Raw genomic sequence first — 25,644 nt, 5'->3', positions numbered from 1 at the left:
CTAGATAAAGTCACAGTTCAGTTTTCCTGTGGGTAGGTAATCCAAAGGTTTTGCCACTTCCAGTATAAAATACAAAGAAAGAAACAGCATTAGATAAACCTGATGCATTTCCTGGCAGAAATTGCCATAAGTTTCTCAGTTGGAAGTCGTGCCTAACCCGAGGGAACTGCTGAACAGGCGCCTGATTTACATTCGTGTAAATGAGTGCAGAGTGCCCGTTGTAGATGTGTTTGTCTTTTGCCTTCTCCTTTCCCTGTTGTATTATTCTTCAAAGAATATAGGAGAGATTCTGAAAGGGGATTCATCAAATTCCTTTTAGATTCAGGTTTAGAAGCAATCTGACAAAATGGCACTCTGCTCTCCCCCCTCGTTAATGCTTGTGTGCCTTTCCTGCAAGGCTGCTTCAAAGGAGCACAAGAAAGAAAGCCTGAAAATATTTAAATTGAGTTTGTAATTAATTTCTTTTTATGTCTGTGATACTCACATCTGGTTAACACAGTCCTCCCTTCAGCTGCTAATGGATTTGAGACAGTTCTGGACTTTGTGAACCTTGAATCTGAAGGTAACCTGTCACTGGCACCTGCTGAGTCTCTGTTTGTGCCCTTAATGTACTCTCTTGCTATTCATAGTCCTTTCTCGATTTTATTTTATTTTCAGTCATGTGATGCAATGTTCTAAGTTCAGTACAGAAGAGTCTGTTGGGCTGTGCCAAAGCCAAAAGACAACCTACAGCAATCTTGAACGTGGAAAGACATAGCAACCTTTGGGATTATTGCTTAGCAACTGCAAACACACAGAGGAGTAAAACTCACAGCCCAGCTCCACAGCAGGTCTGAGAAATCCCTAATTCACTTCAAGATTTTAAATGGTTGATGGGCATATATTAAATCCCTGTTGATTTGCAAAGCCACTTGGAATGCAGGAGGAATAAGATCTATTTTGATACCTGCTCCAAAGGTAAGAAAAACAGTTCTTCAAAGCTTCAGAAAGCAAAGGAGAAAATGTTTTTAAATTTTAATTATATTGAAAAGATCATATATGAAAAGGGTATTGGAGTTTTTGTGATGAGATAAATATGCTCTATGAAACACATGAGGGGAAAGGCACAATTATTTCTGAGGAATAGAATGTCAAAGAGATTGAACTTTGTTTTTGAAAGGACTTTTATAACTCAAACATCTAGAAAATATTTACCTAAACAAACTTTAGTAGTTTCTGGCTTTATCCCACCCATCAAAATTCTCTAACAGAATAACAATGAAGCCATAAGAATATTGTTTATGAGCACATTTGGGTTTTCTACAGAAAACACTGAGATAATCTTTTTGTACCTGCAGGGATTCCAGCAAGAATGTTTTTCTTACAGAAAAGGAGCCAGGGAAGTGGCATCCTACTAAATAATGGAAAGCTTATCTTGCCTTCAGCTTGAACAAAGGCTTACAGGAAACTTTATATCACACTTCAAATTTCCTGGGTGTTTCTAGAGCTTGCCTCTGTGCTCCATGCTTGCTGTTATTTGGGCTCTATTTGGGAATGCCATAGGCCCTGAGAGCTCTCAATATTATTGTAACATCATACATTCATAGAATCATTAAGTTTGGAAAAGACCTTCAAGATCGTTGAATCCAACATTTGACCAAACAGCACGCTGTCAATGTGACCATGGCACTGAGTGCCACATCCAGTTGTTTCTTGAGCACTTGCAGGGATGGTGGCTCCATCCCTTCCAATGCCTGACCACCCTTTCAGTGGAGAAATTCTTCCCCATGGGCCAAATTCTCAACTAATGAAAATCACGGAAGGTTATGAGCCAATGGAGTCTTATCCATTGAGTGTCTGTAATCCTCCCCAAATCCCAAGTTTCATGACCTGATTGTAGCATTCCTTGGTTGTTTATTTTTTTTGTTTGTTCTTCCATACCCTCCTAGTCTTCCTCATGTGTACTGCATTAAAGCACTGGGCACAGTTCTCCACGCTCTGCTTCCATTCCTGGAGTTACGTGGATGCCATGGCATGGAGACAGAGCAGTCACACTGTTTGTTCCATGTTTTGTTTGGTCAGAGACATGGAGATCCTTCATAAACATTTACTAATCCTCAAAACCATCCTAACAAAAGGTTGAGAACAGTGTAGAAAACATATTCATCATCTCTCAGAATCAGCCACCTCATAAAGCAGAGTGCAGTTGTCACTTTAACATTGCACAGAAACTGCAGAGGGTTTCATAAAGGATGTTTAAGAAATAACTTAAGTATTTGAAACTACAAGAACAGTTTATTTTGGCACAACAAAACCAGCTGATTTGGAATGTGACCAGAACATTTGGCTAACACCCTGCTTTGAACCAAGGAGTCTGGTTTTACAGCTTGTTAAAAAGGAACTCACCTAAGCAAGGAACAATTCCACAGGGTGGACAGGTTTCCCTTTCCACCATTGTAAATCCAGACTCCTTTCCAGCTCATGTCCTTTGGCGGCAAAACCAACTACCAACCTAAAACCCTCTCTGTGGGTCAGGTAGGCAGCTTGAGCCATCCCATTCCCAGCAAGGGAAAAAAGGTTTTTTCCCACCTTTGGAAAAAAATTACCAGAAGATGCCAACAAGGCCATTGAGAAAACAAACCTAGAAATTTAATGCTGTGACACATCCCACCCATCCAGGCAGTATTTGTACTCCAACAGTGTTAATGAACCAGAAGGTCAATATATTCATAATTAAATTTGTGTGCCAGGAGGGCTGTAGATCACATTTATGCATTTCCTGGAAGGCTGAACTGCCTCAGAACAGCTACAAATGCTTAAACAGGAGGAGCAATGCACATCAAATGCAGTGCTATTGCTATGGATACTGAAAGGCCTCAGTGAAAAGCACTTCTAAATAAAAACTTGAAGAGGGTAGAGTGGCAACAAGTTCAGAGTGGAGCTTCATCTCTAGTTTGGAACAGTTTCAGATTATTTTTTAATAGCACTCTTCCCTTGCCGTTGTTTAACACTGACCTGAAGGATTTGCAGCATGCTGCTGATTTTTCATTCTTTGAATCAAGTAGTAGCCAGTCTTCTGCTCCATTCTGTGTTGTTAATCCCATTCCAGATGCAGACAGTTATGCATGGAGATATATAGGGACATTTTTCAAATTGTGCTTTGTGAGCAGCTCAGTTTCTTCCTGATATTTCACGGAATGAACATTTTAAGCAGTGAAGTTTTTGAAATTGTAAAGGGATTATTCTTTTACAGAGCGATCTGTGACATAAAATGCTTGTGAGCAACTTAATTACAGAATTCATGGTATAGGTTTCTCCTTTCTGTAGAAGCTCTGCTGACCCATGCACCTGCGTCCTTGTTACCTTAACAAAATGTCCAGAGCAAAAAATAGTTGCCACAGTTGAAGTTAAGCAGTTTGTGGGACAAGCTTCCTCACTGTTCTTCACAGCCTCAGAAAAGCTGAAGCGGAGGAAGCATGTAGAGGAACCTTGCTCCTGGGTATCTGGAATTTTCCATTACTTGCTTCCTTTGTCTCATATCCACTGGATTTCCTGGAGGCAGGGAATGGACCTAAACAGAAATAATGTGCTGGGGGTAAGAGGATTCCACTGGTTGGAGCTGGGGGGACAAGTTCCAAGCACTGTTCACTGTTTGGTTTCTGAGTCTCTAAGTGACCTGGAATTAATCATTCCCCTTTTGTGTCTCAGTTTCTTCTGCCTTAAGAAAGGAACACATTAATTTAGTTGCTCTGTCTCCAAGGGCTGTTGTGATACATAATTAATCTTTATAAATCATTTACTGATCTTTGAAGTAAAGAGTCTGTATTTCTTTAAGAGTACAAAGCAGCAGTAACAGAATAAAAAAGGGACATAGAAAAAATATTAGTTAATGCCTAACAATAGACTATTTCTGTGTCACCTGTTAGGGCACTGCTGCATCTTTTGGCATTATATAACAGCTCCTTTTTTTCTGTGTCACAGTGATTAAGGTATGGCTGCTCAGCCAGAAGAATCAGCCCAATCTGCAGATCTACAAGATCCTGAACTTGGACATGAGGATAGGACTGCAACAGAGATGGAAAGCAATCAGGGGGGTGATGAACTGCCATGTCCTAGTCATTACACTTCGTGGAAAGAGTGTTTTCATGAAAAGGTACAACAAAGGTGTCTGAGTCTGCAGGAGACAAAGATGAGGTTGGTTCAAGCACAAAAGGCAGAAGAAGCAAAGGTGAGGAGGAGAGAGCCCGGGGACTGGCTGGCCAGAGAGTGGTACAGGGAGGACAAGGAGACACTCGATACTCGCATCGATTTGCTCGACAACCTCCTCCCCACATTAATCCCAGGAACAGCAAATTTGTTAATGGCAGTGGAAAGAAACCATGTGCTTGTATCAGACCAAGAACCAACCAGGTTTAAGCCCGTTAATTATCTTGCAGAATACCTGATGAGGCATAACCCTCAGTATAGTGTTCCTGCAAAACCAGGCCCGTACCTGAGAGAAATGAAGGTGGTCTCAGAGGAGCTCAAATCTTTGAGGCAAGGTACAGCTTCACAGAGGTGAGAGCACTGACAGGGTGGCTGGTCACAAGGCCAGAGCTGGTGTCTTGGTCTGTGTTTTACAAAAGGAATGGTGTCCCTGCAGCCTGGCTGGCAGAATCTTGAGCAAAACACACCTTGTGGCGTGCAGTGCCAGGAATGGTATTTGTCTCATAAAAACTTGAGAAGCAGGACAAGCACCAGAACATAGCACACAAAATGAAACACTAGTTATTCCTGTTTAAGGCAATATTCTGCCCTTCACAAGGATATAATTCCTCTTTAGACTCCATCTTAATAACACATGAGCAATGCAAACTGCTTCCAAACTGGTCTAGCTTAGAGACAGCAGCTCTTTGGGACAGCTGTTAGTATGAAAGGTCTGGAGACTCTTCTTGAGATAGTTTCTTCTCTAGTCTTCCAAACTTAATAAAAACAACCTTTTTTTCCTCCCGCAGGATGATTTCTCTTGACCAAGAGAACAACAACATTGTAGAAACTCCTTCACCCAGGATTTTTATTTAGGCTTTCCTTTTATATTCTGTTTTTCCTTTTAAAGTAGAAACTGTTTTGGTTTTTGTTCTGTTGCTTATTACTGGGCTGTTTGCTTTATTATAATACTTAATGAATGTTGAAACAGGGTTCCATGGCACCTTACAAAATGCTAAGGATAAAATGTGAGAGCATTAGATGAACAATAATGCTTTATTTTCATTGCTCTGTTCAGGAAAATGTAGATGTGAACTTTTCAGTTCATAGATGATCCAGAGGTGATTGTGACTAATGTCAAAATTACTCATTCACTACTAGATCACTTCATTCTGTATCTGTGTTTGTAGAATAATGACTTCTGTGTGAATGACTCTCTATTTGCATAAATAGTGCATACACCTTGAAAATTGGTTTCAGTGTCAGGAATTAGGGAAGTAAAATGTTGACATGTCTTATGCATAAACCCTAAATGAAGATAATTGAAGTTCCCAGTATTATAATACTTAAAAGGATATGTTAAGTCTCTCTATCTGAGCTTCTGTCTCCACATTTCCATTAAACATACTGCTGCAGTTTGTAGGAACATGCCTGATGTGAATACAACAAAGCAGCATGAGAAGTGAATTTCATACAGTCACTGATAAAAGAATTTCAGTTTTGTTTTCTATTTCTTAAATGTTGGTCCACTGAAACAAATGAGCTGGGGAAATATGTCTTTCAGTGAGTTTTCACTCAAGCACAGGCTGTTCTGGGGGGATGTTTAGGATGTCAGCCTTGCCACACCTTTGCTTTGGGAACAGTTTTATCATTCCTGTTGCTTCACAGAGGGACACCTGGGTATATCTGTTTTATTTTGAAAAAGTAATTGAACTAAAATACATAAAAATACATAAAATTTCCTGGGGTTTTGGTGGGCTTTTGTTGAATACGAAGTGTTGGCGACCCATGACCTGTTATCTTGACCTTGGCTGTTAAGCCCATTTTTACATTTGGAGACAGGTTCTGCATCTGTAGCTCCCAGAGCTGAGTCGAAGGAAGTGACTATCAAGACTTACAGAAATAAATATCTTCGTAGACAGCATTGCCAGGGGCTTCTGTAATCATGGCTGTAGCAAGTTTTGCATATCCACTGGTAGTAGTATCATGGGATTTGCATTCACAGCAGCTCAGGATTTACATATTTGTGATGACTGTATTGTGAGATTTGCATGGGATTCTTAAATCACAGCAACACAGGATTTTAACACCACACAGCAGTGAGACTCCTCATGTGAGTCACTGGATTTCAAACAGGCTGGAATTGTTACAAGAGCAATGCCAGTCTGTGCTTAACACCTCTCCCATAAGCACCAGAAAGGTGAGGAATGAAATTCTGGCCCAAATGAAGATCCTGGGAGCCTTGGCATTACCTTCAGGCAAGGCAGGATTCATCACAGGTTCCCATCTAACACTTTCCTATCCTCAGTGAGCTCTCTTGGACTTCCTCCAGTTTCTCCTTAACTGCCACCTGACTGGGAGTCAAGGCAGGAAGGAGAACAGATGGGAGAAATTCCTTATGCACATGGACTGATACCTGAAACAGAGCCTTTGTCCAGGGATGGGAGTCCTTCAGGCTGAGTCACCCATCCCTGTGTGGGAGGCAGGCAGCTCTCCTCCTGAGGAAACATGTTTGGTTCTGCAGGGAGAAGTCACCTCGCTGCCATCTCATCTCTTCTGGAAATGTCTGATCCAAAACGAGCTCACTTTGCAATGGGTACTTTGCCTGGTACTGTTCCCCCTGATTTGCCATTATTGTCTGAGAGACACCAGGCACAGGATGCAGCTGCCCAGTTTTAGGACCCTAGAAATGAATGCAAAACTGCAGCCCAGTGCAGGTGCAGCACAGAATGTAACTTGTGCTGGACACTGCCCAAATTAATCACCAGAGCAGCTTGGCAGCTCTGAGCACAGCCCAGGCTCTGCTTCCAGCTTGCAGACAGCTCCAGAGGAGGAGCTACCTCTACAAATGGTCTGGTTTTCTTTCTGCTGCATTGGAGAAAAATTTGTTTGTCCACTTAGGTTGGTACCTGCTGCATTCCTTCTCTTCTCCAGCTCTGGGAAGGAGTCAGAAGTTGGGAAAATATTTTACCTTCCCCCTGCTATCAAAGTGCCCGAGGCTGAGCTGCCTCGGGAGCGCTTGTGCAATGCCCACCATCGATTGAGGAACCAAATGATTCATTAAGAAACCTCTGTGATAAATGGCCATGAAGAACAGGGACCTTGTGATAAAACTGACTGTGATCAAAGTGTATTGCTGTGACATGTAAAACACGTCTTTCTGTTCATTAAAGAAAATATTGATGGATTATAATTTGTAGGATGACCCCAGAGGAACAGAAGAGGGCAGGGACAGGATTAGCCCATTTCACAGCATGTGAAACACAGGGGGAAGAAGGGAGCAGGAACTGTTAGCTAAAATATAGGTTTTGGAGTTCTCAGGTACTAAAGAGGAGCAATTTCCCTTTCTCTGAATAGCTATAGAGGGTGTGAAGGCCATGAAGATGAGCAGCTGCCTCAGTGCAGAGAGATTCCAGCAGCCTCCATTTGGCTTTAAGCATTTTGACCATCCTAAAAGGTTTTTTCCCCAAATTAACAAAGTCAAAATCAAAGTAGATGAGTTCAGGATCAATTTTATTCACTTCTTTTGTTGCGTGAAATGGAGGATTGGGAAAAACGTGGCTGGATGTTTAGAGAAGCAAAGAAAACAAAAGCAGGAAGAAAGGGAGCTGACTGGCAGTCCAAACCTGCAAACTCCATGTGTTGAAAATGATGAAGAGGCTGAGATATTACCCCTGTCCTAAGGCAGTGAGGGCTCTATTGTGTGAGGCTGCTTCAGAAATTTTATTGAACATTGTTCTTTGCCATTGAAGTGCTCGTGTGAAAAGGTACTTGGGTTTGGAGACAATGAAGACTGATGCAATTTTGTTGGTAAATCAACTGTAGCAAAATTATGCACCTGTCTCCCTGCTAGAATTGAAAGGAAATTGAAGGACATCTACACAATAAATGATGAATGTCATTATAAATGTGAAGGTAAAACGTGTCACTGTTGAAATGACACAAACTAGGAGAGCTGCACAGATGATTTTCCATTAAATGTCTTCCACATAGACAGGAATTTCAGCAAAGAGTTGCTTCCTTTTGTTTTGTTCTTTAGGGTAGGCTTAATCAATCTTAAGTATGTCTATGATGGTCCCTTTTTAATCCACGTTCTCATGTCCTACAGGCTGGTCCAGATGAAGGCTGAGGCGAAGAAAAAACGTGAGGAAAGGGAGGAGATGGAAAGACAGAAGGCTGAGGAGACAGCGAGGAGAAAGGAGGTGTTGGCAGCTCTGTTCAAGGAGTGGACAGTGGATGGCCATGAAAGAATCCCAGCAGCGTTGGTAACTAGGGGAGATCCTGCTGTGGTTGTTGCAGACAGGATGCAAAGGACATTTGTCCTAGTGCCATGTGCCCTGGCATTGCAGCATGGAGCACGAGCGTGGGTGATGGCTCTGCCACCACAGGATCAGGGGACAGGGCATTGTTCACAAATCTTACCTCCCATGACTGGCCCATATGTCTGATTATTCTGGGCGATTTATTTTAGTAATTGTCTACTGTTGTCTGCATGACACAGGCTATTACCTTGATTTTCAGGTTCAGAGTGTCTTGAGGTTTTTTCCAGATGTCACTGATTCTATTCCTGAAGATATGAGAAAAGGCAAGTTTTCAATGTGTCTTCTTTAGTTTTATTGCTGTGATCTGAATTCTGATGTGAACTGTGAGCAAACAGCAAATGGATTTGATAACAGAGAAAGAATCTCTAAGGGTAGTTACATCAGGATATCAACCACAAATCTTCAGATAGATTGGAAAGAGACTGAACCACCATGTAATTCATTAATATGATCTTGAAAAATATGGAAAAAATGTTTTAAAAATCTTTCAGGGAGATAGAAAGACCAGATGCAGACCTTTTCCACTTACATCCCTTATTAGCACATTGCATGTGCTTACTGCTCTTTTTAAAATCACTCTTCCTTTTTGAGTTTGTCTCATGTCTTGGAAATACTGGCATACAGGGAGATATGGAACAAAGGTGGGATCAACAAACTTAAAGTCTGTCAGTGTTGTTACCTGTTATGGTTTCAGGGGAATTGCTGAGGTTTACCTAGTGCTCCACCCAATAGCTCAGCTCATCAAGCCATTCCCTTGACCAGGCCCTGGCATCCAGTGACACACAGCCCAGGGCCTCTGTTCCAGAGCACTCAGCTCAGAAAGATTTCCATAATTCCTGTCCACTTTATATAGCTCACACATGACCTCCCCAGATGATGATAATTGAATAGAAGCAGGAACACTGAAGTGGCAACACGAGCCTGCTGCCAGCCCTTTACATTGAGAGCCTGTAATGATCATAAATGATAACAAATGTGTCTGTGCTGATTTGGGATGATGAACAGGACAATCCAGAGTATTTCTGTTGCTGCTGGAGTCACCTCTGCCTGGAGCTCACCCTTGGTCAGCCCTGTCTGTATTACAGAATTGTTCCTCTGAGTAATCATCCAGTGTTGGTAGGATGTTGTGTGACTGCCAAACACAGCCCCTGTGCTCCTGCTGTGGAGCTGTGGTTCCCCAGTGCAAACAGACCCTGGGACATGAGATTGTGAAGAAATTTCCTGCCCAGATATTTGCTCTCCAGATGCTGGGGGTGCTCTCTGTACTATTTCCCTAATAGGCTCCATTTCTTAATTTATTTCACTTAATAGCATTCAATGTACATTAACAGAACATTACATTCTGTTTTATAGTTCAATAAAGATAATGTACAGTTTAGGAACATATTAACCAACAAGAGATAAATGCATTCTATGATGAATTTTCTCATTATTTCTGATATATTTAGAAGAAAGAACAGAAAAATCATTCCAACAGAAAGAGCATGTCTGTTCTCAAAGAACTCATTCAGAAACCTATATAGATGTTTGATGTCTCTTCTCAGTTCCATTATAGCAGCCTAGAAGCTGACCAAAACATTCTTTTGAATATCATCATCAGTAAAAATATTCCCATATTCTTGAGAAAATTACTATGATTTTCAGATTCTTCTCTTGCAAAGCAGAATCCGTGTCTCCAGAGTTCTAAGGCAGTTTTATCTGTTTGTTAAATCAAAAATCATTTCCTCCCTCACATAATTAGTTGTAAGTACTGTTAAAATCATTGCAATTTGCACCAGCTTATGTCAAGAATAAATATGACTCTACAGTTCTGAATAGCTAAATGGAGATTCTCAGCAAGAGACATGCAAGCAGATTTAGATGGTCTCTGTACAGTCAGATGCTTCAGCTACTGTGGGATAACCTCAAATAAATGTCATCCAACATGAGAAGAAAGTTAATGTAACAGCATATTGTGCAAAAATATGTGTACGATATGCAAAATCACAACTGTTGCTTTCTAAACCAATATCCCTTCATTTTTTTTTTTCCAGCAACCCATGACAGGAAGCTGAAAATCTTAAACACATTGGAAAAAATTGTATACCTAGATGACTTCACCAAGGTGAGAAATGAAATAGGAGCATTTGGTTCAGAATGTGGTGTTTATCACAAAGTGGCAGCATTTCCCTGGGGACAGCCCAGAGGATTAAGTGAAGGGCTTCCCTTCTGCAGCATCCCAGGTACCTGGCTGTATCTGGACATTTCACATTCCATCTCCATCCACACTCCCATTCTGGCCTGCTGGAGGGAACTGTTTTGCTTTCCTCAGAGCTGCAGCCTTGCTGCTCTTTGGGAAGTGACTCCTGGAGCAGTGGTTTTTAGGACACCCCTCCCTGTCCCTTTCTAAAATGTCAAAGCCCTGACTCACTTGGGAATTCAGACTTTGACTGGCTGCTCACAGGAGGTTTGGTGTCCCACTACAACCATTAGCCTGGGGTAATTAGTGACATCCTCCCAGTATTCTTGATGAACCAAGACATGAAGACCTGGGATGAGAAGCCTTTGTCCTGAACTGTCACTGGTCTGAGCCATAAACAAACTGCAACAAGTCTCATAAATATTCATGAAGCATAACCAAGTAGTTTTAAACTCAAAAGCTGTCATTGGGAAACATCAGAAGTGTGGTTTCAACTCATCAAAATCAGAAATGTAGTTGGAAGTTTCACCCCATTACTCTGCTGCTGCTCAAGCTGAAAACAACCAAATTGTTTCAAACTCTATTTCTTGAAAGCTGTCCAGGCCAAGGCTTTGCCAGCCATTTTTACCTGCGACAGATTGTATTTTATGGCTGGGTAATAAAACCAGGGTAGAAAAGGGTAAAAAGCAGGTAAAAAGGGGTGTTTAGAATAGGAATAATGGCAGACTCTCATTGCAGCAGTGCTAGTGGGTGCTGTTGTAATAATTAAAACCAGAGTATAAAGCAGCTGTGAAGAGACTAATTCCAAGCAACCATGTGTGATTTTTTTGTGCCTTCTTCCCTCTCAGGAGACTCACATGTTTGGTATTTTGCACAGAGATGCATTTTTATGGTAACTTGTTGAAGGTTTTTTTCAGCATGAAATGAGATATTTTTGAATTTAACCTCAGAATTATTGCATCTAATTAAGAAGACTATTGTGGATAATGAGAGCCCAGAGAATTGCTTTTGTCACTGCAATGAAGCATCAGTCCATAACCCCGATGGTACATATATATAATCACTGAATGAATTCATGCTCCATTAGCATTAGAAAACTGTTTCAAATATACTTTGTGTACTCTTTATTTTAATTCAATTAAAGATATGACAACAGAGATCAGAAGCACAAAAGACATGGATTGTCAGGCTGTGTGATTTGCCAGGAATGTTCTCTCAGAACATATTCTCTGATTCTTTTTCCAGTCTGGTTTTAATTGAATCAATTGATGAGGCTTTCATCACTTCCCTTGGGAACTGTTCCATCATCAGGACAGGGCTGCTTCTAATCCTCAGCTACAATTTACCTTTGTTCACCCCTTTCCATCATCCACCAACCCCAGAAAGAGATGATCTTCCTCCACGCTGGTCACGGCCCTTTCCCATGTGGAAAGCATTGCTTTTAATGGACCTTAAAATTAAAAGGCACTTTTTTTTTTTCTTCCTTGAATTTAGTGCAGCTTTGGGTTACTTAAAGGCTGTTAGAAACTCAGTAGAGAGACCTCACACATCATTGTTTTCCAGGTTTGGGTTGGTTTTTTTTTTTTTCAAAAATGCAGAACAGTGGCTGTTGTATTCTTAACATCCTTTGTGACAACCTCGTGGGGTCTTTTATATGAAAAGCATTTCAATCCCAGGGACCAGCCCTTCATGGTTTATTTCACAAGCTTTGTGCTCTAACACACAGAACCCCCGGCAGTCTGGCACAAAGCTATTGACACCAAGGGAAATGCTCACATTGTCTTTGCAGGGTCAGAATCAGGCTTTAAAGGTGAGATTATTTTCCACGATTGTATGAGGCTTTCTCTATTTCTAGTGAGATCAGTAGGAACAAGAACAGATCCATTGTTTTTGATGATAATGTGGTCACAAACTATACCAAGGACTCTGGGTAGCAAGAAGGAGGCGTGGCAGCTTTCTTTGAGAGGTGTCAAAATCTCTCAGTTAATAACAAATTAATGTATGTTAATTATGTGTACAGTAATTTACACATCAGCTAAGAAAGGCTTAAGCCTGTGATGGTGCCTCCTGCCCACATGGTGCTTGTAAACAGTGTCCTGTGAAGCTGTTAGACACAGCATTAGTGCAGGAGCCTTTGGATGTGTCATCAAGGTGACATTCAGAATAACAAACTGCTTGTCCAACCTGCCTGATCCCAACAGCCTCACCTTTAAGGTTCCTCTGTCACAGGGCTCTGGGTTCTAATAACCCCAAGAAGCTGGTGGATACCCACAGTCCCAGATGTGCCACCTTCTCTCCAGCCTACATTCTTTTTTTATGCTGAAATGAAGAAAAAACCCACATTGCATTAGGAGCTCTTCTTTCCTACCAGCCACCCCTCAGGCCATTGCTTTTTTTTTCTGCTCTTCCTCTCTTTTCCACTTGTCCCATATATTTGGAAATTATGCAATATAGACATGAATAATAATAACATCTATTAATATTTCAGCTGGTTATTGCCTGTGTGGCATTTCAACAAGCCCAAGATATTTTAGCACTTATGTCAGGTATCCATACTCTCAAAATGGGATAATGGGAAACATTCTGTGCTTTGGAAATTCCTCCTTTTAACTGTATGAGCTCCCTGTCAGTGTGGCTGGCTCAAGAAACCTACTGTAATAATTCAGCCCAGGCTCTGGGATTGTGGTTTGTTCTGATGGCCATTATTATTTATGTCATGCACACCGCATTTTTAGAACCATATTGCTTTTGCTCATAAAAGCCACATGGCTATAAATCCAAAGTGTTAAGGTGTCTCCAAGGCTGGAACGTAAAATCAATCTCAAGTCAGTAGTATTCCTAGCGTCAGAGGATTTGGGTGACAGCAGGCTCATTTTCAAAAGGATCTTCCATTTTTTTATTGTATCCAAGTGCTCCTCTAAACACTGAAGTTGTAGGCAATGCTCCTTTTGTGGCATTTGAGAGCTGAGTGACTGTCACTCCTGCAGAATGTAACGGCTCAAAATGCCTCCTTGGGGGTGAAGTCAAGAATACTAAATGCTGCAGAAAACCATGGAGAACTTAAATCCTCCACAAGAAAATGGAGCTTGAGCCACAACTTTTCATAGGAGGGATCTGATCCAGCATCTCTGCTTGAGCTTGATGAGTGACCTCTGGACCAGGAAAGGAACTGATCAGGATACATTTCTGCAGTGTGCCAGGCTTGTTTGGAGAATATTGTTTCTTCTGAGGGGGAGAATGAAGGAGGCATCAAGTCTGTGTTGTGTTGGCAGATTTTACTACAAATTCCTAAATATTTGATTGCACATAATAGATTTTTAGGAGTTCGACTAGAGGTGAAAATGCTTGAAGAAAGATAACCATGTCCACTGCTGCTTTCTCTCTATAGCTTATCCTTTCCTACATTGAACATGTTTTAAGTGACAAGTTCCAAGAAATCATGGAATATCTCCATAAGTGTGCTGAGGACTTCCAAGAAGCAACAAAACATGATGCACGGAGGCAAATTTTTATTGGCCTCTTCCAAGCTTGTGATTATGGAAAGGTAGGCAAAGCAACTCTCAGCCTAATTTCAGTGTGGGCATGCTCCCAGTTTGGTATTTCTCTGGGTCACTGCTTGCTTTTTCTTTTCCTCAACTCTAGATCCTCTCTTTGTGCTTACTCAGCAGTATTTTAGAGAACAAGAGCTGCTGCACTGTTGTCAAATTCATGGTTCTTAGACACAGAAACATCCAACAGCCTATTAACTGATGGCTAATTAGAAACTGATGACTTGGGACTGAAGTTTGGTGATTCTGGAGAAGAAATTAACTTCAATTCTAAAAAATTACTTGCTTCCACAGCACAGTTCAGAATATTTGAGAGCTAATTTATCTATTCAGCCGCATTTCAGCAAAGCTAGTCTGATGTAGATTGACTTTAACAAATGTGCACATTACTTCAATAATTACATATATTGCATTAATTATGTTGCATTACTTTATAGATCTGAAGGGCTTCTATCAATAAATCTCATAGTTAAAATTTAAAATGCAAAATAATCCTCCTTTACAGCCTCTCTGAGAACAGTACTGTGAACTTCAGCCACAGTTTATGGACAGGAAATTAAAATACACTAAGTCAGTTACAGAGCTGGAAATGAAACTCAAAAGCCATAATTTGGTTTTCAGCAGCTTTAAACTCTATCTATCATCCTCTCAGTACACCTGCATCTCCATTAAAAAGCAAAGGAAAAAAGTGCTAGACTCATTAGAAAACCAGTAAATAGTAGGAACCGAAGAATCAATGGCATAAACTATTGCTAAAAACTTGGGCTTCATCCAAAAAGCGTGGTACTTTTTATGAGTACTCTCAGTTTGGCAGCTGCTGACTACTACAGAGCAAGCAGTTGCCCTAACCTTAGTTTTCTCCCCTACATAAGTTTTATATTCCACCCAGCACTCCTCCAGCTATGCTTGCAGAGCCTACCCAGAGTGAACTGAGCTCTACAATGTCATGCTAATAATGTCATTACCGCCAAGAGAAAGGAATTACAGGGCTCATTTCAACACCACTAGTGTGTTCTAGAGAATAGCAGGCAAGCTGCTGTTTCAGGGATGAGGGAAGAAATGTGTCTGCTTCCCAGCTAGGAGATATTTGACTTTCCTAAGGCTCTGTCAAGAAGGGATATGATGGATCCTCCTGGCTACAAGGATATAGAAACCTGAGTCCTGTCTTTGCCACGGATTTCCAAAGGATCCCTTTTTTCCTTTCATGTTTTAAAGTGACTTTCTTCCTATTGTTTCTGTGGCATTAATCACCATCTCCATGCTGCTAATCCCAGTGGAATCTCAGAGGCAGAGAGCCAAAAATACTAACACAACAGGAGTGAGCAGCTATCAGCAATGACGCCACTGCTGCCGAAAAAACTGATCAGAGCACAGAGTTGTGGTTTCCAGGCTCCGAGGTAGCCCTGTCCTGCAAATTGAGTTCACTAAAGTGTCGTGTGGGCCACACAGCTCTTTTAAACTTGGCCTGGTTTCTTTTGTAAAGTTCTACTGTACCCACAGGGGAGATAAAATGCAAAGTAACCGAAGGACTTCTACCACTTGAATGTGATCCATTACCTGTAGAGCCCATTCTGCAAAGCACAGCAAAGCAGTTGTTTCAGTTCCTAATTTCCATTTGTTTGGTAGCAGGCAGTTATTCCAGTCTGCATGGTGAGTGTGGCTGGCTGCCTCAATGAGCTGCAATTAGGGCCAGGGAGCTGAGAAAGCAGTGTTTAAATTACAGTCAAATTAGAAGGTATCCACATGATCATTATTGTGATTTCAAATGCATGCATCCAGAAGGATGGCAGCTCAGAGAGACAGCCTGGGCTATCCACTGCAGCAGAAACTTCCCAAGACAATCCCAGAACACAGTTGCATCACTGCTATAATACCCCAAAAGGCAATGGCTCTGTGAATTTTTAACTTATTGTCCCTGTGCTCACTTGTATCAGTTTATTTTATAAACTCTTCATTAATTTCCAGGGATGTTTTAAACAAGGGATTTTAAAATGAAATTTAATTTAGTCAGAGATTAATTTTCAAGCCAACGTAGTTTGAGATACTCCTGATTATCTTTCTTGCCATACAGCAACAACAAATTCTGCTTTCTCGTGACCTTTTCTAAGTGCCTGTTCTTCCCTCTTGCTCACTAACAAGCTCATTGTAGGGTTCAGGATACACACATCACATTTCCAGAAAAACAATCAACTGGTTAAACACTGACGTATCCCTGATTAAATGGCAAGTCTGGTTTAGTCCGTGTTGCCAAAGGAATTACTCACAGGTCACAGAACATTGCTGAAAACAGCTGAGAATCATCACCTGCCAATATCTAGGTGACAAAAAATTAGGTCAACGTGTTTTAATTCCCTGGGCACTAAAGCCGCCCCGAGTTTTGGGCAGCTGTGCAAACACAGATGGTTTTCTGTTATGGAGAGGAGAGGCTGTACCTGTCCTGCTCACAAGGTGCAGCATGAAGGGCAGGTGGGCAGGAATCTGTCAGCAGCCTCCTTAGTCACACACCAAGTGCAAAGAAAAGTCACCTTTTCTACTAAATTTAGGAACTGGGGAAAATAGCACAGCTGGGAAGAGGAGTTGGAAATGGTTTCTTGTTGTAGTGCTCCTCTCTTCTATAGTTGGCTGTACTGTGATATGTTTTTCCCAGGGTAAGTTATAAGGAAAAGTGTCCTGAAATAACAGGAACCCCTGCTAAAATGGCAAATCTGTGTAAATTGGAAATGTTGAAATAAGTAAATAAATCCCTATTAATATTTTACATATTTTCATATATTTACTTATTTTTATATTAAAAATATTGGATCCAAAGAACAAAAAATGCTTCAAGAATTTGAGTTATCTAAATCCTCCAATTGTATTATTTTAATATGACAAAAGAAAACCGAACCCCAAAACAACATCCTTATTTTCTTTTTAATAATACTTCATTCACCTATTCCCATTTTAATGAAGTAAAATCATGCACTAGTGCTGCAAAGTTCAGGGCAACCAGCAGATGATTGTGACAAGTAACAGCTGAGGAAATTTGACTGGAAAATTAAGTGTGTGTAATGGAAATACTGAATGGAGGATCCAAATATTCCACAGTGATCTGGGAACACCTTTAAAACGTTGTGTGTTTGTCACCTTTAAAACATTGTGTGTTTGTGCATCTCCTGAACGGATCAGAGCACAGTCTGATATATTCAACTGAAAGACAAATAACAAGAAGAAATGTTTGCACAGGGGTGTGCAAGGTACCTGTATGTTAATGGCAAGATACTGGGAATCAGGACCTACTTCTTGTAAGTTTAGGGACAGAATTCTGTGATGACATTTGTGGTTCCAAACCCACCCATAGCTGAAATTCAACTCTGACTTCCAGCATTTTTTTTTTTTACCAGCAGGAATTAAATTACCAGATACTGAAGCACTAAAATTGTACCAGATGGCTTCTTACATTTCAGTCCTGGTCCTTTCTGCAGAACTGGCAAAACCCCTTCCCTGTAGAGGAAGGTGCTGCTGTACCAGCAAATGTGATGTGTTCACTTAGCTGCAGCATTAACTTCACCAGTAGGTGAGATGTGTATCTCTGGGTTGTTTCCATATCCTCTGTTTTTAACTATTGATGCCAATAATTACAGTTTCAGGTTAAAAACAATGCAGTCATCTTGAGCTAATTTCCAGAAAAGAATAGCAAAGTTCTTCCTTTATTTCTTTAGTCTAAGGGCAGGCAAAGTTCACAAGGAATTAAAAGCCTGGTGAAATTTACATTTTGCAGTTTTTAATCTGAGAACAAAATGTGAAAAGGAAATCAATAATTCAGATGGAAAGCTATTCACTACAAATAATGAACTTAAGTAAATCTGTTTCCTAATTAACTACTTTATTTCACTAATGGGAGGGAGATTGCAAAGGTGGCAGGACTTAAATAATGACAACAGGAATACATCATAAAGTGGAAAACTTGCAATCGTTTAGGTTTGCTTTACTTTTTAAACCCACAATTTCCTGATTGGAAATGACCCATTTCATTGCCTTTTCCTGGGTTTATCGTCTGTGTACACTCACCCCGAGCAACAAGGATTTAATAAACTCTGCACCTTCCTCTGCACTGGGACTGCTGATACCTCTCTCACCTCTGTGGTCAAATGGCTATGAATTTTTAAAGGAAATTAGGGAAGTTGTCATAATAGCTCAGATTTTTGGACTAATTATGTTTCCAGGCCAATATATCACACTTCAAAGGAGATGATGGGGCACAAAACCAAACTACAATGTGCAGTCACTAAGGTAACAGCACAGCCCATAATACATGGAAATTCTTCCATGGTACTGTCAGGCAATCAATATCTGTCCTGAGAGTATGAAGTGTGGAAGCTTTGATCTTTGCACGAAGAACTCCTTTGGCAGAACAGTTACAATTATCTCACTGTAATTTGTCAAGGACATGGAAAAGGAAGAGCCTGCAAAGTAATATGTGTGGGGAGTTCCAGTTCAGCCCAGAAGAAATTTTTGCCTCTATGAAATAAATTAACTTCTTTGGAGTTTGTAGTGATGTTCTGGTAATGGATAATTATCAACCACGGGTAATTCTTGGCTGACGGTGCCTTTGTAGTGCTGCAAATGTTGGTGTAAGTAAAGAACCACAGGAAAAACACAATAATTGTACTCTTTTTGTCTAGGTTGGTGTCCTGGATAGACAAAAAATACTGGCCCTGCTGAGAGACTTCTATGACAGAAGGCCCATGAGTAATAAGTGGGAACTCTGGAACCCCAGAGAATGTGAGCACATGTGATGTTTCAGTTGTGGTTAAAACACTGGGAGGCCACACAAGGCTGGATGGTTCAGATATGTTTTATAAATGTTACCAGAAATAAACAGAGCCCAAAAAAGGGACCCAAATGACTGCTGTGACCTATACACCAGAATTTGCAAGCATTTTTGGAAAAATGTGATGCAATGTTCAGAAATGCTTCAGCATCCAAAAGTTTTCCTTGCTACAAAATTCTGAAGTACTTTTTGATAAATAGAATTAAAGAAAGACTCTTTTTGAAACAATTGTTCTTTCTTACTGGGCAATATTGGGAGTTTGCACTAAAATACCTCCAGAAAGAAAAAACAAAAAATGGAAGGAATGATCTGCATGAAAGTAAAATATTTTAAAGATATTGGACATTAATTAATTGCTGAGATCAAATGGAAGGTGAATTACATCTCTCCTTCTTAGTGTAGAGAATGATGAAATCTTTATTTCAAAGGAAAAGTGGTGTAATACATACCCAGAAGAGCAGATCTCTGCAGGAAAATACGTTATTCTGAAGCTTTGTGTTCCTAGATGTGTCTTTGCAGAAGATACTTTCTGGTAGTTTGTATTTACTTGGCATCACCTTTTTTCTTTAAATTTTCTTATGCAATACTAGAGAACACAAAACCACTGGACATGGTCAGCTTACACATATTTTTCTGTTTTAGGGCCAATAATTGAGCTGCAAGATATTAATCTTATGGATTTCTGGGGAAGCGTTGGTGACCAGGAAGTTTGTAAGGAACTCAGTGAAAACTTGGTCTTGGCTGAAATGGAAATTTCTGAGGGAGAGGTTTTAGGAAATGAACCTGTAGATGATGATAGGCAAGAGACTGACAAAATGAGCACCAGTGTTACAGAAGGAGTTGTTGAAGAAATGGGCATGAATGAAACTGAGACTGGAGGAATTCCCAAGGAGGAAAATGAAGCAGCAGAGCCAATCGCTTCTGAAGTGAGCAAGGAAGGTGAGGATGCCCTGTCAGCAGTGGAAAGCACTGGCCTTGAAGCTACTGATTTGGATGGAGAGCCTGGATCTGGAAAATCAGAGGAATCCATCCTGGGTAGGGAGCCTGAGACAGAAACAAAACCAGAAGAAGATTGTACCTCAGACAGAGAACCTGGATCAGAAGGGCAAGTTAGTCAAGAGGACAGTGGAGTTGCAGGGACATCACCTGAAGGTGCAAGCACAGCCTCAGGAGACAGAGCTGTGGCAGATGTGGATGTCATTGATTCCCAAGAGGATGCTCCAGCTGCAGAGGCTGTGGTAGAAACCTCTGCAAGCAACGAGAGCCAGTCTGACCAACAGACAAGCTCAGAGACAAGACTGCAGGATGAGAACCTTCTGCATGACCAGGGTAAAGTGTTTTCTTTTTTCTGACAGACCTTAATCATCTTCTATGTATATGTTTAGATTGGTTTAACTACAGGGTGTTTAAAATCCATTTCAAAACCATGTGAGTGATTTCTGAGTAGAGAAGACCATAAGCTTTGCTATCTTCTCAGCGTGGTGTTTCCTGCCAAGGTTTCAGAGCTTATTCCTCTGACAGGAGGCAGGTGAGTCACTTTGTTGGTGATCTGTATTCAAGGCCCTGAGCAGACACTTTAATTCAAGTAGGGACTTGGTGAAGCAGCAGCATTTTTATAATGAGAAGAAACTTTATGTTCTGTTTCACTCTGTAATATTACCATAGCAAGATAGGAACCTGAGCACATTAAATCTAGAAATTACTTAAATACCTTTTAGACTGTGAGTGCCTATAGGGAGATGTGCTATGAGATCATCTAGCAGGAACCTTTTATTTTAATCTCTCACTGTGTTTCCAAAGGATGATCCTACTTCATTGCCTACAAAGGCCTTTGTTCTAGGAAGGCTGTGATCAGACAACTGTGTTTCAAAGAGATATTTTCTTAAACATCCTAGAAGGGCCAACCTCCTTGCTAGCACTCTGTGAACACTCTGGTGTCTCACGGTTTAGAACACTGCAAGAACTGGATCTGCATTGTCTGAACAATCCATGACAGGTTCATTATGTAAAGGTACAGCCCCCTGGTACCTACAGCTTTCTGTGGTAACTTCCAGGGCACAGCACTACCCTGTCCTTCAGTCAGTCCTTGGATGTGCATCCTGTTTGTCTGGGACAGCAGTCCTCAATGAGGTCTTTGTCTCAGACAGCCCCCTGCTGAGTAACAGCAATTCCAGCTCACCTGTAGTCAGGGTTTGACCTGGCTGTAGGATGGCATCCATGCCAGACTGGATCTGCAGAGCTACTATTAGAGCAGTATAAGCAGATTAAGGCCTTTACTCAGCATGGAGTCAGTCTGCATTCAGCTGTAATTTCCCTGGATAGGAAGTGCAGGATTGAGGGCTGTGTTGATAGCTGCCACGTGGCTGGCTTTAGGGCAGCATTTGGCTTCCTGTGACACACTGTGCTTTCTGCCTTTCAGACTCAGGTCCCAGCAGCGTGGCAGAGATTCAGAACCATCAGGATTCTTGTACTAAGAGCTTCGCTGCAAGCTGCCTCACCCTTCCACAATTTGTACAGCTCATGGACAATTTTGTTGGTGAAGACATTTCTCTGCCTGCTGTGAAGAGGCTTACTGCATTTATCAAAAGAGAATACAAACAAACAGACGAGGAAAAAATGAAACAACAAGAAAAAGTAAATATTGATAAGTTTTGCTGATCCCAAGTCCAAACAAAAACCAAGCAAATGCCCACAAACACTTTGCAAAGTCAACTGTTAATCTGATGCTGGCAGAGCTCTCCACTTGCAGCCTTGCATCCCCTGTTCCTTCAGGAGACCTTTTACCCCTTTGTTTTCATACAGATGCTCCCTCCCTAGCCCTCAGCTCTGGAAGTGATGACAGACTCATCCTGTTAGAGGTTGCCTGTCTGTCCTAGAGCTGGACTCAGTGAGACAACCGTTGATAGTTAATTGTGAAAGAGCCCAAAACATTCCATTCTGCTTATTCACCTTTATAATAGCCAAGAACCTGATCTCTGACTACTGCACTGGCATGTACATAGGAGGTTGAGGATGTTTGGGGAGGATTTTAAAACAAGTGTGTTTGGGTTTACTATGTGCATGGCTGGATTGAATGTTCACAGGCTTATTTGGTTTTAAGTTACAAGGTGCTCTTGCCATGTGTTGAAAAAAAACCATTCTCCTTCCTCATGCCAAGCATCAGTGTGCCTCATATGACTTCAGGTCTGTTTTGTGGTGCATTTCTCTAGCTGTGTTTTCCTCAGATCTCCTTCTGGTTTTCCTCTGTGCTGCTGACCTAATTTGAATGAGATATTGGATCTGACGGCTCCATAGTCCTCACTGAACACAGCACACACTGCCAGTATTTTGGCTTTGAGAGAATCCCACTCCAGCCAGTTATCCCTCTGTGCTGGGTTTAGAGGACAAATGGTTACATGTATTTGCTTGGAGCCCACACACTTCAGGGCAGCACCAGCAAAATAACAGTGTACAGAAACATGAACTGTCACATCTCGGGGTGTCACTGACAAGCCTGTGGTTAGCTCTTGCTGGGGAGACATTTGTGCTCTGGGAAACTTGCACTTACCTGAGCTGACATCACCCTAAATCCAGCACAGACCTCATTTGTTCACTGTGAAATAACTCTCTGCAGTGCTGGTCCTGCCTGGTAAACTGAACTGTCACCTGTGTTTAGTGTTCCTAAGTTATCTCCCAGGTTTAATGATCCATCTCTTGGTCTGAGCCATGTGTGTACAGATTCAGCCTGGCCCACAGGAATGATATGATTGGCACAACCACTGCAGAGTGTGTCCACACCTGGGGAGTGTCCCCATTTGTGTAGTGTCCAGCATCAATGTCCAGGAGTTACCAAACACCAGCTGTTCCTCTGTTGCAGCTTCAGCGCATGTCTCACGTGGCCCAAAGGAAACAGCTTTTGGAGGCACTCTTTGAAAAGTGGGACAGCAAAGCGTGTGGGTCTCTGGACCTGGAAGAGGTGGTTGCTGTTCTGAGCACATTCAAGGGAGGCATGGGAAAAGAGGCTTTGATGAAGGGTAAGGAAAACTCTCTGCTCTGTGACAACAACCATTCAGTGACAGGGCTAATGAGGCTGTTGCAAGCACCAGTTTGGTTTTGCAAGAAGTCATAAGCATACATAGTGTACATGAGGTGTAAAATGGGAAGGAACAGTTACCCAGACCTATTTGTTAATGCATTGCTCCATCCTCTCCTCCTGTGCAAGATTCCCAGGCAAAGAAGCAGCCCAGTGTTTTAATGACACTTGGATGAGTTGAAAAATTACTTCAGCTGTAACATGCAATGTATACATGTGATATGGCAGTGAAAAAGCACACATAAACCCTGAGGACATGTTTGCACTTTTAGTCCAGCCCATCTGTGTAATCCAGCTATTTTTAATAGCTACATTTTGCTGTGCTTCCAGCAGGAATGTACCTCACAGGAGAGAACAGCTTTCCTTATAGATCTCAAATAACCTGTAGTTATCCACATTGTCACACAGGTCTTATGAATTACAGAGCAGCTTTGAGTATCACTTCTCTGTTGGTTATTTCACTGCTTAAACTTTGCAAATTTGGTCCTTGATAGAAAAGACTTTAGTCCAGCAGAAGTGCTGCAGGTTCACCTGAACCTGTCTGGCAGCCTCATGCATGTTAACACATGGGCATAAGGTGCCCTAAAACACTGTATTAGCAATTAAGAACATGTCTGCATGTGTGCTTGGGTGGAAAGGTCTGTTTTTTTTCATCTCCATGCTCGTTTTCACGTTGCTTGTTGTGCTGCAAATCACTAAAAATGGCTCACTTTGGCAACCACCAAAATCTCTTTATCCTTTAGCTCATTGAAGGCAGCTGGTGGGGTGGGGAGCACACCAGTATGTCACTGTCAATAATCTCCAGGCTGCCCAGCCAGGAGAACTGGCAGGTCACTGCTCTCTTACATTCAAAGCATGCCAGAACATACCATGGAAATATGGAAGGACACAGTCCCTTCCATGAAGGGCTCATAAACTAAAGGACAAATAAATAGAAAGGGAGAATAGCAAAATCAATACCACCTACCAGCAGCATGAATTATTTCTAGCAGCCTCAACCTAATCTCTCAAGGGTGTGGGACAAGCATGTTTGGGGGAAGGGTTCACAGACATTGCACTTCTCCTGGAGGGAAACAGAGAGTAAAAAGTGAGTAGAATTATTTGATTGTCCTTGCAAGTGAAAAGTGTGACATTAGACATAAGGGGGGAAATAATTCCTCATGCTGTGGCTCAGTAGTGAAGGAAGTGATCATAGCACATTCAACTTCATGTCTATTTTTTCCTGCATCCCTTTCTTCAAAGTGAGGAGAAAGTGGAGGTAAAAATCCAAATATTTTATATGATAAAAAAATTCTCCATCCTAGTTCTGTCAGAAAATCAGAAATTAAATTAGAATACTGAATGTTCCTTAGATGATGGGCTGGATAAGACAGCATTAAGCATCATGGCCCCACTGTGATTGAAGCCAAGTTAGCACTTGATACTTCTTCAGCTAAAATCTGTGATAATGATGATAAATTGGTTTGGATTGGAAGGCGCCTGTAAAGATCATCTAGTCCAACACCCTGCCATAAGCAGGGACATCTTCGGGTCCGACAGGATCTGAAAACAGGATACAGAAAGAATGATGGAAGCACCAGTCCCAGAGACGGCCTGAAGCCCGGGCTCCCGGAGCCAGGCAGCGCCTGCACGTTGCTCCGGCTGTGCAAGAGCACCCCCGTGAGCCGAGCCGGGGCTGGGCAGAGCCCGCGCCGCGCTGGGACCGCTCTGACAGACCGGCTGCGGGGTTAAACAGCACCAGGAGAGAAACCAGGGCTCTGCGGGATTCTTTCTCATAGGAGGGAAGCAGGCATCTAGAGAAAAGGATGCGTCCAGTCTGGAAACTGGAGATTGCCTGCTAGTGTGCCCACTTCCATGTAGGAGACAGCTAAAAGAAACCTAGAAGGATAGGCTGGAGGGACTCCACCCAAAGCCTGTTTAGGTCTTGCTTCGTATTTTGCAAAACTGATTAATCAATTAAATTTTCCCTGTCTTATTTTCTATTTTTTTTCCTGCTAGCAAAGGAAGAGCTTTGCTCCCGATACCCACAGCTCAGTAAAGTGGGGAAGCTATCCCCAAAGGCATTCCAGGTTTTCCTTGAGTTAATTGCTTCCAAGTTCACTGGCAACGAGGATGAAACTATGGATAATTTGGTGAGTTTCCTGACCGCAAGTGTGGAACAAAGTCACACCAAGAGCTTGCAAAGCTCAGCCAGGAGGAAATGGCTGCAGGATATCCAGAAAGCGGCTGAGACCAGCGGAACAAGCATGGAACCAGTGTACAAAGCAGTGATCAAGGCCCTGTCCCAGGTAGGCATCCTTGCTCTGCCAGTACTGAAGGAATCTCATGGATAATTTTTGTCTCACTTATGGAAGAGCTGACTCAGGTCAAATCTGGAAATCCATAGTTGTAGTTTTGGAGCTTTTGAAATGAAACACACCAGAGTCAGTTTGGGACAAAGATGGTTAATTTGTAGTAGAAATAGTTTCATTTTTAATTTACAGCTGCAACTTTAGCTGTTTTTCTCACCATTAAAGCCCTCCTCAAAGCCAAACTTCTCTCAGTGT

General features: G+C 41.7%; 1 protein-coding gene across 4 annotated transcripts in view; it reads left to right on the top strand.

Annotated features, from left to right (window-relative positions):
* Positions 1-25,644, top strand: part of EFCAB5 (EF-hand calcium binding domain 5) — a 34,748-nt gene that overhangs the window by 2,005 nt on the left and 7,099 nt on the right. Inside the window, exons 2-12 of one of the 4 annotated variants that reach the window (XM_038157927.1) lie at positions 658-957; positions 3,961-4,536; positions 8,273-8,429; positions 8,686-8,749; positions 10,520-10,590; positions 14,054-14,209; positions 18,878-18,977; positions 19,669-20,355; positions 21,446-21,660; positions 22,883-23,039; positions 25,097-25,386. In XM_038157927.1, coding sequence (XP_038013855.1) covers positions 3,971-4,536; positions 8,273-8,429; positions 8,686-8,749; positions 10,520-10,590; positions 14,054-14,209; positions 18,878-18,977; positions 19,669-20,355; positions 21,446-21,660; positions 22,883-23,039; positions 25,097-25,386 — 2,463 coding nt within the window. In that variant the 5' untranslated portion in view covers positions 658-957; positions 3,961-3,970. Of the gene's footprint in view, positions 1-562; positions 958-3,960; positions 4,537-8,272; positions 8,430-8,685; positions 8,750-10,519; positions 10,591-14,053; positions 14,210-18,877; positions 18,978-19,668; positions 20,356-21,445; positions 21,661-22,882; positions 23,040-25,096; positions 25,387-25,644 lie in introns of those variants that run through there. The other 3 variants (XR_005259423.1, XM_038157926.1, XM_038157928.1) reach the window with 3 other exon arrangements.

Source organism: Motacilla alba, chromosome 19 (genome assembly GCF_015832195.1).
Source record: "Motacilla alba alba isolate MOTALB_02 chromosome 19, Motacilla_alba_V1.0_pri, whole genome shotgun sequence".
NCBI classification, from domain to species: Eukaryota; Metazoa; Chordata; class Aves; order Passeriformes; family Motacillidae; genus Motacilla; species Motacilla alba.
Note: the sequence above shows the minus strand (reverse complement) of the source record. Positions and strands in the feature narration are given on the sequence as shown.